The sequence below is a fragment of the Rissa tridactyla genome, chromosome 2 (assembly GCF_028500815.1).
Source record: "Rissa tridactyla isolate bRisTri1 chromosome 2, bRisTri1.patW.cur.20221130, whole genome shotgun sequence".
NCBI classification, from domain to species: Eukaryota; Metazoa; Chordata; class Aves; order Charadriiformes; family Laridae; genus Rissa; species Rissa tridactyla.
Genome location: NC_071467.1, coordinates 38,800,369 through 38,816,338, shown reverse-complemented (window position 1 = coordinate 38,816,338; position 15,970 = coordinate 38,800,369). Strand labels below are relative to the sequence as shown.

General features: G+C 41.9%; 1 protein-coding gene across 4 annotated transcripts in view; it reads right to left on the bottom strand.

The window, feature by feature from the left end:
* Positions 1–10,372: 10,372 nt before the first annotated feature.
* Positions 10,373–15,970, bottom strand: part of ARMC1 (armadillo repeat containing 1) — a 31,521-nt gene continuing 25,923 nt past the window's right edge. For 2 of the 4 annotated variants that reach the window (XM_054191324.1, XM_054191323.1), the window contains exons 5-7: positions 13,353–13,469; positions 13,196–13,270; positions 10,373–12,625 (exon numbers count right to left, since the gene is read on the bottom strand). In XM_054191324.1, the coding sequence (XP_054047299.1) occupies positions 12,434–12,625; positions 13,196–13,270; positions 13,353–13,469 (384 nt within the window). In that variant the 3' untranslated portion in view covers positions 10,373–12,433. The remainder of the gene's footprint in view (positions 12,626–13,195; positions 13,271–13,352; positions 13,470–15,970) is intronic. The other 2 variants (XM_054191325.1, XM_054191326.1) reach the window with 2 other exon arrangements.

Sequence of the window (15,970 nt, the reverse complement as noted above, 5' to 3'; positions counted from 1 at the left end):
CCACACCGACACGACACCCACACCCACACCGGTACCGACACCCACACCCACACCGGCACCCGCACCGACACCCACGCTCACACCCACACCGACACAACACCGACACCGGCACCCACACTCACACCCATACTGACACAACACCAACACCCACACCGACACCCACACCAGCACCCACACTGACACCCACACCAGCACCCACACTGACACCCACACTCACACCCACACCGACACCCACACTGGCATCCACACCGACACCCACACTGGCACCCACACCGACACAACACTGACACCCACACCGGCACCCACACCAACACCACCAACACCGCCGGTCCTGCTGCTCCCCCACGCCCTCCTCCTGTCCCGCACGGCGACTCTGCCCGGCCACGGACTCTCCCCATTCGCCCCTGGGCAATAATGGCGATAGGAACATATCTGTGGACCTAGCGGTGCTCCCCGGGGGTCAGTACTGGATCCGGTCCTGTTCAACATACTCATCAGTCGACCTGGATGGGGGGACAGAGTGCATCCTCAGCAAGTTTACTGATGGTTCAAAACTGTGAGGTGACACACCAGAAGGCTGTGCCACCCATTCAGCGAGGCCTGGACAGGCTGGAGAGTTGGGAGGAGAGGAACGTAATGAAGTTCAACAGGGGCAGGTGTAGGTTCCTACATATAGGGAGGAATAACCCCATGCACTGGTACAGGTTAAGGTCTGACCTGCTGGAAAGCAGCTTTACAGAGAGGGACCTGGGAGTCCTGGTGGACAACAAGGTGACCGTTAGGTAGCAATGCGCCCTTGTGGCCAAAAAGGCCAATGGTCTACAGGGGTGCATCAAGAAGAGTATGTCCAGCAGGTCAAGGGAGGTCATCCTCCCCCTCTACTCTGCCCTGGTGAGGCCGCTTCTGGAGTACTGTGTCCAGTTCTGGGCCCCCCAGTTCAAGAAGGACAGGGAACTACTAGAAAGAGTCCAGCAGAGAGCTACAAAGATGATCAAGGAACTGAAGCACCTCTTTTATGAAGAAAGGCTGAGACACCTGGGTCTGTTTAGCCTGGAGAAGAGAAGACTGAGAGGGGATCTCATCAATGCTTATCAATATCTAAAGGGCGGGTGTCAAGAGGACGGGGTCAGACTCTTCTCAGTGATGCCTGGTGACAGGACAAGGGGCAACGGGCACAAACTGCAACACAGGAAATTCCGTCTGAACATAAGGAAAAACTTCTTTACTCTGAGGGTGGCAGAGCACTGGCACAGGCTGCCCAGAGAGGTGGTGGAGTCTCCTTCTCTGGAGATATTCAAAACCCACCTGGACACATTCCTGTCCAGCTTGCTGTAGGTGAACCTGCTCTGGCAGGGGGGTTGGACTAGAGGATCTCTGAAGGTCCCTTTCAACCCCTACCATTCTGTCATTCTGTGATTTGATAAGAATTAATTCACATTCCTTCATGCTTAATTTGGAGAGTGATTTTCAATAGAATGATGAAATGTCTTCTTTAAGCGGGCAGCATCAGCTGCTGGCTAGGAGGGAATAACCGTGTTTGATACCATTGCCTGGGCCTACAGTTTCTATGTTTGATGCAGGAACAAATAAATAGTAATGGGAACAAGCACAGACCACAGCAGCCAAGAGAAGTGCAAAGACCTGAGTTACAGTAAAAGTGGAGTTTCTTCGCACACTGCAGGCCATCTGCATGGACAGGTAGGCAATTAAAAGTCCTTTTAAAATAAGGGCAAAAAAACCACATTATGACTCCAAAGGCTGAATCAGAAACTCAGAGTGAAAGCACATCAGGGGAAGGTGTTGCTGCCAGTGCCTGGTTTTGCAGGAAATGAGCGGATCCCACCTTCCCTTTGCTCCTTGGTGCAGGTGGTGGAAGCACGGTCGGTGAAAAGGAGAGTGAGCCTCCAGCCCAGGCAGCGCTGCTGGTTCAGAGGCCGGCAGAGGAGGAAACCACCCTTTCTCCACCACACAACGGGGCTGGACTTTCGCCTTTTCATGGGAACTTCAGGATTAGCCCATAAAAAAGTGCCTCCTTAGGCACTTCGTAACATTTAAACGGTCGTAAACCACTAAGTAGCAGCTTGGGGAATAAGGCCAGATCAGCAACTAATAAAAATACCTGGGCTGGTACTAGTACAAGGCAGGAGTCCTTACATCGGCGCTGGTGGGTTGCACTGGCAGCCACCCAGGTCCCTAGCAGGGGGAGATACCAATACTTTGAAACGCAGAATAAAGGAGTTTCCTGACATCCCGCATTTTACTTTATACGAGAATCATCCAGGAGGGGAGGTGGTACAGCCTCTCCTCTTAATCTTCACATCCCAGAATCAACGTTTTGCAACTTCATAAGATGTGTAGATAAGATTTGCCACCGGACCTCTCCACATCCAGGCCTTTACGTCTGTGCTGCTCAGCCGAGGACCTCTGACTTGATGCAAGCACTTCGCTTGACCGAATTCCAAAAGAGCAGAGAGGGAACACTCTGCCTGTTACCTGGCTTTGCCTGGGTGAAAAGTGAGATGCAGAGTTATGGTAAGCAAAGCAAGCCAAATGAAAAAATAATACAGAAGGCCCCGAATGCTTCACAAAACCACTGAGCCAGGGAAACAGGAAAAGGTAGCAAGAAACAGTGGAAAGATTGCCAGAATAAAACAGGGCCCAGCGAGGAAGCGGGCGAATTAGCAAATAAGAAGAAGGATGGAAAGCTGTTTTAATCTTGTTACAGGGCTTGGTTGTTTTGCTTTGTTTTTCTGCTGCTTGTATTTGCAAAGCCCTGATTTGTAAGGGAAGCAATTCTACAAAGTCTCAATTTTCATTAAAAAAACAAACATCTCTAATCCTCACAGCTGCAGAGAGGGTGGGAAAAAAAGCTTGGAACTGCACTCTGGCATACCCAAATGGCTGAGAAAACCAACGAGAAACAAAATGCTTGTTTTTAAGTCCTCAGGGAATCTAAGTCCAGTTCATGGTGGGACTTAATGTTAACTACTATTTCATATTTAGTATTACCAGGACTGAATGGATGGAAGAGTACAATGATGGTGACAACACAACAAGTACTGCAATAAGAGCAAAAGACAAAAGTGTGCAGCAGAGGAAGCAGGTTTGCCCAAAAGAAAATGCCTTGCTTAAGGATCTCACACTCTGCGCTGGTCGAAGCTGGAGCAAAAATGGGAAGTCAGGACATAACATTACTGGATTTATTTAGCTCTGTGAATCAGACTGTTAACTGTCTGGAGTTAAGGTCCCAAACCTTAAGCAGTGAGCAGCTCCGGTCCAGAAACGAAGACCAGTTTCCCTGCCTTAGTGGAGACCAAGGCAGGATGGCCCAGCACGAAGCACTGCACGGTTTTGGTGGGCGGCCAGTTTGCTGAACAGCTCTCCCTTTGGCAGGGGAGAGATTTGGTGCTCAGTTTCTCATTGTGGTGTCTCACGCAGCAACGTAGCACTTTCTTTGTGTAAACAGCTACCTTCATCCACTTTATATTCCTTTATAATGCTCAGGTTTAGAGTGGAGGCCCCCGGTTGTGCTGGGATTCGGTTATGTTGTAGGACAGTCCTAGCTGTACTGCACTCTGCTACAGGAAAAAGAAGAGTGAATGGTTTCCTCAGAGTTTTAACCCTTTCCCTTGCCAGATTTAAGGCCCAGCCCCAGAAAGGTATGAGGAAAATATGTTCTTGCCAAGATAACACACTAATATTAGAAAAGACTACTCACGGAACAGCGATTGCTTTGGGGTATTACCGTGGCACTGCAAACTGCTACTAACAATTAATATATAGCTTATAAGAGTTGAGTCTTAGGAAAGGAAGACCATGTTACCCATGCACAAAATAAATCCGTTTTTACAAGATTTATTTCTATAAAAGAAAGTTTCCCACTAATAGGAGTGGAAGATGTTGATCAGCTTGCAGACTTCTTCTTTAAAATCAGCTTAAGGACAACATTGCAATCACAACAGCATTATGTGGGGGCATTTTTGTCAGCATTGACAATTTTTATCCTGTACAAATGGTGGTGTTTAACAAAGACATATGTTTACACAGATGGAGGAGGGAGGTTGTAGTAATGGTGTGATTGAAAGTAAATGGGATTGGTTGAGTAGCTGATGCCAGCTGCCGTTTCAGACTAGGAGTAGGTGGGTACTCGAGATGGGCTGTAGTCTCCGGGACCACATATTGAAAGTTTGCTGGGTACCCGTTATCATCCATTTAGGTGATCCCAAAACCATCACTCGGCAGCTGCCATAAGCCCCAGAAGTGCTTTAGCAACAGCTTTTGCTGCTGCTCCATTTGGCTAAGGACGTTGCTTCCCGAGGAAGCCTTTCACAGGGCCCCACGTGTGGAGAGCTGGCTCAGAGCTCAGCATTCAGCAGGGACTTGCCTTTGGGTGTTCTCATCCTCAAGGAAACAAACAAAATGTTCACTGAGAGCATTTAAGCACAAAACTTTTTAGAGATAGGCACATAGCACATGGGTGAAGGCCAGACCTGAGTATCCTTGCAGGTCTCCAAATGGAAAATTTGTTTAAAGACCCCGTCCCTCTCTGTCCTCCCCCCATGGTGGCTGACTAACCAACAAGACAAACACAAACATATCACTGTTTAGCCAGAATAGTGGGGAATCGATCTTGCACAAGAAACACTGTTCTTGAAGTGCTAACACTTTGGCTGGTCAAAGAGGGACTTCTGAAGACAAAAGCCCATTTTCAGAATTTGGGTCTTTATGAGCTGTCATTGCTGGAATATTCAAGTATTGTAGAGCTAAGGGGAACGACACCTGTGGGCCTCACCTTTCTTCACTTAATGCTCGTCTTTCATGAGCAAAAGGTCCACTCATAGAATCATAGAATGGTTTGGGTTGGAAGGGACTTTAACGACGATCTTGTTCCAACCCCGCTGCCATGGGCAGGGACACCTCCTACTAGATCAGGTGGCTCAAAGCCCCATCCAGCCTGGCCTCCTCTCCACATCTCTCAGTCCACAGGCCCTGCTGCTCTCTGGTGGTCATGGTGTCAGGCAAAGGACAGAAAAGGACCGAGGAGGGCTGGGCTACATTCAAACTTTCACCTTTTTCAAAGGTGAAAGTTTGAATGTGGCATTACGTTTTTTTCTTCTTTTCTTCCTGCTCCAATTAATTTCAATAATGCAGGGAACTTTTATACATTAAGGGTCATCACAAGTAATAAGTCTAGCTCTTACTGTAGTTCACCAGATATCTGTCCACTGCACAGAGGTCAGCATCATGCTTCCTTATGTACTAGCTTGTATATTAGGAACAGCGTCTCAATAAAGCTTTTTTAAAAAATTTAGATATGTTACAATTTTAAAAAGTTCTAAAGCTATTTTTGGTGGTTTCCCCTAATGACTATCATTTCCCTTTCATAATTTATACCCCCTTGACTGAGTTGTACCTGACTATTTAGCTACAGCCCTAGTGATATCTGCATCAGGGTTCATTATACTGAGGGTGGTGTGTATATATATATGTACATGCAAGACTGAAGAAAAAGGAAAACAGAGCACACTCTGACATTCTCAACTCATCTGCCCCAGGCACACAAATACAGACTGCAAACATAATATTAAAGAGGTCACAACGTTTGAGACATCCCAGGTGAAGGACTAGCCATCACCAGCTTTCTCATTTACAGAGTCCTGGCTTTGAAATGGATAACATGCACCTCTTTGGTAATAAGCACTGCAAAGTCATGTTTCAAGAAGCTGTTTTCACAGTGAAGGCTTATATACAAAAGCACTTTTTTTTTTTTCTTAGAACAAAATTTTGCAGGATGGCACAGAGCATGTTCATTGTTGAAACAGCTACAGTGAAAAATATTTCAAAACCAGTCATTATTTACTTTATCTTTCCTTATTCTGTTGAAGCGTCTGGATATAACTCCATTTAAATAGCAAGAGTAGCCTTCAAGCACATGTAATTTACTGTTACAAACAGCAATGGATTTTATACACCAGAACATCTACACATATGGAGAAACAAAACCAGCTACATTGACTATAATAATAAGATTGCTTCAGCAGCCTAAATGACAGAGTTAATGCTCAACTATGTTAAATGGCTGCTATTTCCCTATTATAGTGGGCCATATATCTTCATTGTTTCAGTAATGTAGCCAACAATTGAGAGCTAAGTAGTAGCCACTCTTCACCTTCGGTAAGCTTTACAGGTATTTTATATGCAAAGAAATAGACTCCTTAAAATATGCCATTTACTACATCCCACTGAATTAGAGTGTATAAACAATAATGGTTATTTGCTAAAACATTACAGCACATATTTGTTGTAGCAAAGGAGGTAAAGCCATGAAAACCAAGGGCAACGTATAAGCCTTTAGTTTTATACCAAGATAATGAACGTGAATGGCTTTGTCAATATTAAACGTGGGACTTCCATGTTAACAATATAGGGGTTTGTAATCAAAAATCTATTACGGTAGTTGAAGTTTTTATTCAGAAAAAATTTAATCTTGCAATAATGCAAATTAAACCGTCACCTTTAGACGGTTTCATGGAATGTTAAATTAGTGCCGTTCCTCTGGCCGGGAGGAGCAGCCCTTTGCAAGTGGAAACCTCCAGGAACTGGCTTCCAGCTTCCCACCCCTGCCTCCCACCCTTCCCCCAAAAAAGGAGTCACCACGCTGGATCTTCTACCTGCCCTTCAAAGTTTAATACAAACCAAGGCACCCTGGATCCTCCCGCAGTGAAGGGAGCATGGCCAAAAGGTCACACGACGAAAGGGACATCTTGTTGTGCCGTCATTTCCAACCTGTGATCCAGGGGGAGGAGGGGAGTTTGACTTAAACCTGCTCCTGAAAAGTAACTAAGAAGAAATACCCCGTTCGTACCAGCTATATGACGGTGTATATATGGGGTGTCTATACAGGAGATCGCACCTTCTTAGAGAAACGTTAGGGATTGAAAACCACTAACGACATTAATTGCAGGAAAGGGCGTAAACACCACTGTTGGGTGATGCTTTAAGGTATGTGAAGGCAGCAAATGCCTCAGGCCATGCATTGGATGCAGCACTGCTGAAATAAATCACAAAACTTTTGAAATATACCATAACATATGCAAAGATAGAGAAATATTTTTTGGGGGAAACCAACTAGAAAGGGTATTTCTTACCAAAAGTTCTTCCTTACCTAGAACTTCAACAAATCAGCAAGGACTATTTTGAGGAGAAAATTGGCTTTCAGTCACACCTGGCTGGCGGTTCGATCCTATGTATAACTCAGTAAGGAAAGCTGCTTGTGACACTTTTGCCTTCTCTGCTCCAGGCCAGAGGAGTTGAGACAGCACAAAGGCCTCTCGCTCACAGGGAGCTCAGTGCAGCTTATTTTTGTTAACGAACTGAGAATCAGAGGCAGCTCACTAAATTTGGCACTGCCCAGGATCCCTGAGCAATTTGGGGTGGGTAGACTCCGTTGTGCAGCCTGTAAAACGAGGCGAGTAGAAACCCACCTTTGTAAATACGTTGTGTGACGGCTGTTTTGGTGTCTGTGGGATGTTAGGTGTGAACAGAGCGCTGCGACGGCTACTCCCTGCTATAGCTCACCCTCCCCTTTCCTCAGCAAACATCCAGAGGGGCAGTTCCCACGGAGAAGCCGGGACGGCAATTCCCTGCACCGGTGGGTTGGCACATCCACATCCCTGGAGGATCTCAATGAGATGAGGTGTAAAACGGCAAGGCATCACTTCAAACCAGCGGTACTCCCTTATGCTCGGTATTTACTCTTAACTCGTGCTTGGATAGGAAATGAAAGCAACGATCCCATCATATGAGGAGCGGCAGAGGGAGCTGGGGTGGTTTAGCCTGGAGAAAAGGAGGCTGAGGGGAGACCTTATCACTCTCTACAACTACCTGAAAGGAGGCTGTAGGGAGGTGGGGGTTGGTCTCTTCTCCCAAGTAACAGGTGATAGGACAAGAGGAAACAGCCTCAAGCCGCACCAGGGGAGGTTTAGACTGGATATTAGGAAAAATTTCTTCACTGACATGGTTATCAAGCATTGGAACAGGCTGCCCAGGGAAGTGGTTGAGGCACCATCCCTGGAGGTTTTTAAAAGATAGGTAGACACAGTGCTTAGAGATACGGTTTAGTGATGGTTTTTGTCAGAGTTAGGTTGATGGTTGGACTCGAAGATCTGAAAGGTCCCTTCCAACCTCGGCAATTCTATAATTCTATATGGTGACTTCGTGATAATTCATTTTTTTATATCAGTGACTTAAAAGACCCTTTTCACGCCCATCAGATATCTTGCCACAGACTGCTGGTATAGGAGTGCTTTTACATAAGAAGTTTGGTTCCAGTTGTGATTTTATTCAGCTCCTTAGAAACACTGGCCGGATTAGCAGAAGCACTGCCGGCTAACCGACCTGAACTGCGGGCACTGGGCAAGTATTAAATGCTGCTGGAAATTATTTAGCTACAAAGTCCTGTGCAGTCTTCATGCCGTGAAGAGATCGAGCTGCTGGGAATTTGATCCAGATAGCAGCCTTCAAAAATTAACATAATGAACAACTTCCACCACGACAACTGGCACAAAAATATGGTAAGAGCGTGCATGTCCTCTGAGATGTTTTTGTATCTCCAGACAACTATCACTGCCTTAATGGCTTTTAATTTATTCCACTGGGGAAGCTCTAACTCTTCCAGTCACTAACAAGCCTCGTGCAACGTGCGCATAAATGAACAATAACACGAAGAAATTTTAAAATAATGTAAATTCTGATGTGGCACATCCATCAGCTAGACCTTACTTTCCATGTTTTAACCAACATACGTGCAAAATATCGCAAAATTTAAATCAGCTCTTTTCAACTCTATTCCGAACCTGCATGTAAAGCAGGCTAAACCAGCAGAACATTGCCTGCGCCATGCAAACTACAAGAAATAGGACAATTTCTTTTTGTAACAGCTTTACATTAAGCTTCAGGGCAGGCATCTTAACAACCAGTCTCACCCCTGAGGCTAATTAGATGCTGTACCTCACTGAAGAAGTCTCCGGTGACCCCACCACTCACCACCCCCTTCCGCCAAACAACGTTCTCTCAACTTTTCCTGAAGAATTACAATCAGGATCTGAGACTGGCTGAGAGGTTATTCTCATCCCTCATCTTCATTTATTTTCAATCCTTAATTTTAACAAACCGACTTGTTCACATTTTCGGAACTCAGAATGAAGAAAGAGGAAAGACTATATGGTCCAGCCTTCTGCAAAAGGAATATAGGGAGGAAAGCTGCTGCTAATTTTTGTTAGGTATGTTTTTAAATGCTGCTAGTTGACAGCTGGAGCATTGTTCACAGGCAAAAAGGAGCACCCACGTTTTCTTTCACATTGCAGGCAGTTACAGGAGTACTTCACACCTGCCAGTTTGCATCTTCCTAGGTATTCAATGTTTGCTTCCAAATTAGCCCCACACAGTACTGTCCCCATCAGCTTACACGGCCTATGGCAAAACTCAGCAACATCAGCTATTTTTGTACGGAATAAGCCATAGGTGATTGTGGAGTGGGAAACTAGAGTATATTGTATTTCACAATCCCGCAGAATGCTTACAGAGCTTTGACAGCTGCTCACAGAGGCACAGTTATGAGCCTCAGTTTTGCCTCTACCTATCCCATCAGCATTTACTCTTATTATGAGGAAACATGGTAGTGATTATTCCATTACGCTGTTCCCAGCTGTAACCCTAGGACAATTCAGGAGCTTAAACCACACTGCATGCAGTGGCTTCCTCGGCAATCGAGTACTTTGCAACTAGTGCAACGCAATACCGGTGCTCTGTCTCCCGGTTCAGCTTCTTTTTGAAAGCTTCTAATTTTGCAGTTTTTTTTTTTTTTTGGTCGTCTCCTTAGGTCAAAGTAAAAGGGCCTTCTTATCCTTAATCTGACCTCTGAAAAAGTACAAGCATAAAATTAATGACTGTGCTGTGTATCTTTTTTTTTTCCTATACTTTTTCAAAATCAGAGGTCTCTCTAGCAATGTTGATTCTTCTTAATTTCACTAATGAAACATGACCTACACAGCATCAGTTTTATATATATATATATATATATATATAAAAGCCCTAATGTCCTAAAAATAACCCCTAAGAATGAATTTGAGATGATGTCTACTTGCCTACTTTTTACAAAAGCTTTAGAATGCAAGTATGTTCTAAACATACACAAAAACCCCGTTGTGATATGCAGCAGAGGTCTCACTATGACTGGACACTTGCATTCCTCTCTGTTAAATTAAAGATGAAAAAGATGTATTTCTAACACCACAAATAGCTGAAAAGAATATCAGAATGCTTAAAAAGGCACCAGACTTTGTTTAAACATTTAAAAAGGCACCAGTAATACTTTGTTTAGTTATATTATCCTTTATTATTTTACAATATATTTCAAAAACTTTTACAGATGCCTTAAACTGTTCTACAAGAGCTGCAATACTGTCATAAAAGCACACCTACAGACTGAATGCACAAACAAACTGTAATACCTACTGGTATTGAACCATTAATATCCAAAAGGTGTAGTCTTTTAGTAAATAGATGTGCAGTAACGCAAATGCAAACAGATGTTAACGCAGAAAAAGAGAACTCTGCATTCATGGCTATAGAACAGAGGACTTTTCAAACACATCTGGTACTGTAACATTCTAGACAGCCGTATGAGTAGTATTACATAGTTAAAGCAATACATGCCCTGAAAAAGCCTGTATTTTCAATCTGTGCGTGTAAACCTGAATCGAAAATAAACTAGATATATTAAAAAACATGAGACATCTAGTCTGCCAACAAGCTTTTGTTTCTTTTTCATCCTAGAATTACAATTAACTTGGGTGGGTGAACTCTGACCTGCGTTATTATTTTACATTATCATTTCCTCAGCATTTCTGTAGCATTGTAACAGCCTGTGATGTTTTTTTTTTATTTTTATTCCTTGTGCATAAGCACAGGGGAATAGCTTTGATGCATTACTTTTTTTTTTTTCTGAGTCTCCAAGTGGTAAATGTAATTAATATTATAGCAAATACATTACCTCAAAAAAGCATTGTATAATGAGGTTTACAACATTATTTAAAGTTCTCAGCTGTGTTTCTCTGGTGCAACAAAGCAGTGGCACTGCAGTTTCCAAGCACTGTCAGACACACGGTGTTTACTAACTGCTCAGATATATATTATTCTCTACCTACGGAAGTTTTGCTTTTATTATCACTTCTGGTCACAGAAACTACAAACACATCTTTCAACCTATACTGTTTGTAAGTAACAAGGTAAAGCCAATTGTTTGCGTATGTTTTTAAGCGTATCCAAGCTGATGTACCTTCATGGGAGTCTCCTGAAAGACATTAGGAGGGAAGAGTACTTACAAATCAGATTTGTTAGGTAAAAAGATAAAAAGGGTTAAAGTCAAAATTTATGAGTGTGGCACTGTGGCAAGAGAGGCATTCAATTCTGCTTTATTCTTCAAGTTTATGATGTTTCAGTTACCATTAAATGTTTGCTAACAGTGAACACCATTTCTTAACCAAATACAGTCTACATCCCTCTATGCTCTGCAGACAGAACCGCAAGGGGTCATCACTACATTAGACCACAGCTTTTTTTGCTACAGTCTTCTGAGCTAGCCTAAACAGCAGTCAGTGGTATTTATTAGTTATATACATCAGTCAGTCACACCCTTCATTATAAATATGTTCTAGTTTATTTACTGTACAATGCATGTATACATATTTGTGTTTAATCAATCCCTTATTTCTTAATCTCAAGCACTCCAATGGTTAAGGGCAGGCTGGAAAAAAAATTCAATATACATAAAAGGGTTGTAAATTTCAAGTCTGTAGTGATTCTAGCTTAATAGCAAAAGGGGAACGTCATAGTCACGCTGTGAACATGGTTGGCAAAAATAAAGGCCAAAAAAAAAGGAAGAGGCAGACTATATTTTTCTCTGGAGTCAAAATCTAGAAAGTTAAACAAAATAACGTTAGTCCAAAGGGATGCAAAAATAAAAAGGGCATTTTATTTAATGCACAACTAGAGCTATTAAGAATTTTCTTTCACAGAGGCCCTGAGACTTGAGTTAAATGGTTTCTCCCTATCGTGTGTTTCATGTGAAATTAAACTTAAAGCTCTATACGCATAAACATTTGGTATATAACAGTGGACCCATTTTTAAAAAGTGAAGCAATAAAATCTACATGAAAAACAAATGAAAGAACAATTTGATTGGAGGCCTCTGTCCTTTGACCCTGTCCTATCAGGCTAAACGTCCAATAAAATGTAAAATGCAGCATACATTTGCTTAATCTAAAATTTTCGTGATGATTTATTGCAAATTGCACTTGGCAGTTCACCACACCAATGGAAAACTGGCCCCCCTGTTGGTTCATTCACACAGTCTTTTAACACCAAATACAAGTCACCAGTAGAAAGATCTCGATAGAAAGTTTGCTGCCGTGCTGAGCCAGCTTCCTGCACCTTCTGGGTGGGACCCAACACGAGACACTGCTTTGTCCTGTTCCTTACTAGGGCTTTCATCTTCTGGTAAATATTCAGGTAGATCTGTATTCTGCTCTACTTCCACCGGAGTATCTTGGAACGGAACCAGCATCTGATAAACCACAACAGATTAAAATTATGTCAAATGTTTTAACTTAAAAGAATGCATGAAAGTTACACATACACACACATTCACAACGGTAGGCATGCATGTTGTGAGACTCCTCCCCATCCCCCTATACAGTGAGAATATAAATGGAACATACCATATAACTGGAATCTACTATGCTTAGAAGCTACATAAGTAAAGCTTTGGCTTAACATGGAAGAAAAAAATATCAAATATAGAAAGACACAACCCTTTTACTGTAGTTGTGAAACAGAAACACTTCAGCAACTGCAGCCAAAGAAAAAAAAAAAAAAAGGTTCACTGTGATCCTTTTCATATCATTAAGGAGAAAAACAATTACAGTATTTTCGTCCTTCTTCTGAACAGAAAGTTCTGTAAAACTGTTCTATGGGTACGTGTCCTAAGATACCCTTTATTCTCGTTGTACTGTATGTGTAGCGCTCCCACTTACAAATTTTTTCCTGATATCAGATATTATGGCCACAGAGGTGCTGGTATTAAAGATACAGCCGAGCTAAAACAATTGGTATTTAAGAAAGATACACAACCTACCTCCTCACCACTTTCACTTTTCACAACTTGCTGTGCCTTCATAACTTTGGTTGATGCTATGGCCGTTGCCAATGCCTACAAGTACGCAGAAAAAACCAAGAGCTCAGTGTGACAGAATGCAATAATGTGAGGATCTGGAGGGTTATTGAGCACTCACCTCTGCTTTTAAGTCTGAGCGAATTCGGACCACACACCTTTGAACAGCCATTTGAAAGGTAAAACTAATAACACCTTTAATTTTCAACAAGGCTTCTTCACAAAGATTCCTTCGAGACTAGAAAACAAACAAAAACCCCACAACTAAAGTACTTGCATAGTAGTACACCGTGTGAAAATGCTAACAATTTATGTTAAGGAATTCCCGCATGTCTGAGGGCAGGTGGCTACTCAACACCATTTTTGTAAAAGAAAAAACTAAGACTTACATTTTAGTGCACAAATATTAGACTCTTCTGCTACCAAAAAAAAAAAAAAAAAGAAAAAATTGCTTACACTTTAGAAGTCAAAGAAGGATGGAATCAACTGTAAATAATTAGAGAAAAATGCTGAAAAGCAAAGAATGTTTTTCTCCGTATGATCAGCTAAACAGTCCCCTCTGGTTAAGTTCTGATTGACTGAAGTGCTCATTGATGAGTAGTTAGTGTTTAAGTTGCTATTTATCAGACACCTTGCCTCCATACTGACTGAATGCATCAAAGCAGCTGCTGTATCTTTCAGCTGCTTCATCTGTGGCAGCTCACGGACATCACCGCGCAGCATAAGCTTAATTCTTATTTCAAAGGGAAAATATTTGGTTGATAACCCAGGGAATGTTATGTTTAAAGCAAGTGACATCGCCTACTGTGCTGTAACATTACAATGACCTGTACTAGTTACATCTGTTCTACATTATCTTAGAATGTTCTTTTTTTTTCCTCCCCCTTTTAATATTTGCACAAGACGGTTGTAACAAAAATGATTAAAATAGACTTGGAGAGACTGCTAGAAGAGAAGGGATAAAAGAAGATGTAACACTGTACCAGAAATAAACTGACAATCTTTTCAAAATACTGATGTACTTAACTTTTACTACAAGTTTCTGCAAGGTTTTAAATAATAAACTATTTCAAAGCGTATTTATATTAGTTATCAAATAATTACTAGTCAGTATTTGGGACAGTTTCATACACAAGTAGTAAATTAAATTCTTTTAATATTTGGAAGAACTAACTAAAGCAGGATTATTTATTTTCGGCAGTTTAGCATATACATTGAAATAATTCATGTAAATTTATATATTGAAATAATTAACAGTTTCGACAGTTAAAAAAATAACGTTGATGGATAGGCTACATTTCTCATACACAGGAAATATTTGATGCAACGATGATAGGCTGCCTTGCATGAGTGAAAGTCAAAACTACCTTTGGACACAAGAAGCAACACATTTGCAGCTTATTGGCCTAAATAAATAATTTATGCTTACATGGGTGTATAGCAATTCTGTGACAGAATTTGGCTTTTTACTCTGAGATCCCAGGTTAAGTCACAGGCACCTCAGTTTAATTCAAAATGAAGCTTTCAGTGACCAGATAACTGGTGAATCACTTCTTAAAGACAAAACTTAACAAGGTCCATAGAGGCTCCGTAAAAAGCTGGAAGCTTGGCAGCCATCGGCCTTGCTGCACAAACGTCTTTTGCAAAGTATGTCTAACTACAGCAATTAGGCACAAACCCCAGCAATACACACCTAGACATCTTTCTGCATGGGCACAGGGCAGGACAAGCGAAGTTTAGGTTCTTTTCTTGCACATCTTGTAGTCTAAGAAGTAGTCCTGCTGGACTAATGAATGCTGATTACCATATCCTAATAAATACTACTAAAATGTACTTTCCTTTTTTTTTTTTTAAAGTTTATCATCAAATTTAATAATTAGATTTTAAAATAAAAACATCTGACCTCACACTAAACAAGTGACCTTTCCCCTCCCTTCCTGAACAAATCAATATCTACTATTTGAGGTTTCAAAATCCACAAGCATTTGTAGGATTTGCAATCACTCCTAACAGCAGCTTCTTGCTTCAAATTTAAATCACAAAACACAGGTAAACTGAGAACACAGCCCTGCGTTTACTTATTATGTCTTTTACCACTCATGTGTGCCACCTAATATTCTTTGCTAGTTAAGTCGGGAATTAAGTGTCAAATGAAACTAAGCTACTTTTATTGTTCACAGCCTTCATCATTCTCCCAGTCACAGTTTATCCTGTCATTTAAAACAGCATTATAGGGATGTTTAACTGCTGGGTGGGCACCCGGAGTATCACTGACATTTATTTAATCATCTGATGAAATACAGAGCTATGTACACTAGCCCTCTCCAGCCAGCGCACAGTCAGATTTTTCTTTTCTTCAACAATGAGCTAAGAAAACATGCTGGCGTGCCCTAGGCAACTGCAAAAGCCTGCAGTTGTATATCTAAATATCCTACGCTTTTTCAGAACACCTTTGCCTCAGCATTTAAGAGAAAAACTCCACAAATCTCACTAAAGTTCAGAAGAACACAAAGAAACACTTAAGATAGAATCGAACTATATCCAGAATATCTAAACTCACAAAGCAGAAGTGGATTACTTTTCTTGCTTGGAGATACCTGCGAACAAACAAATCAACTAGAAGCTTAAAACCAAACCAACACAAACTTAACAGGAGACAACCAATAGGACTCAATTAAAAGAAACTTCGGAGGACAAAAGCCAATGGTGTTGACAAAGCACTGTCTTTCTAGCCAGAGC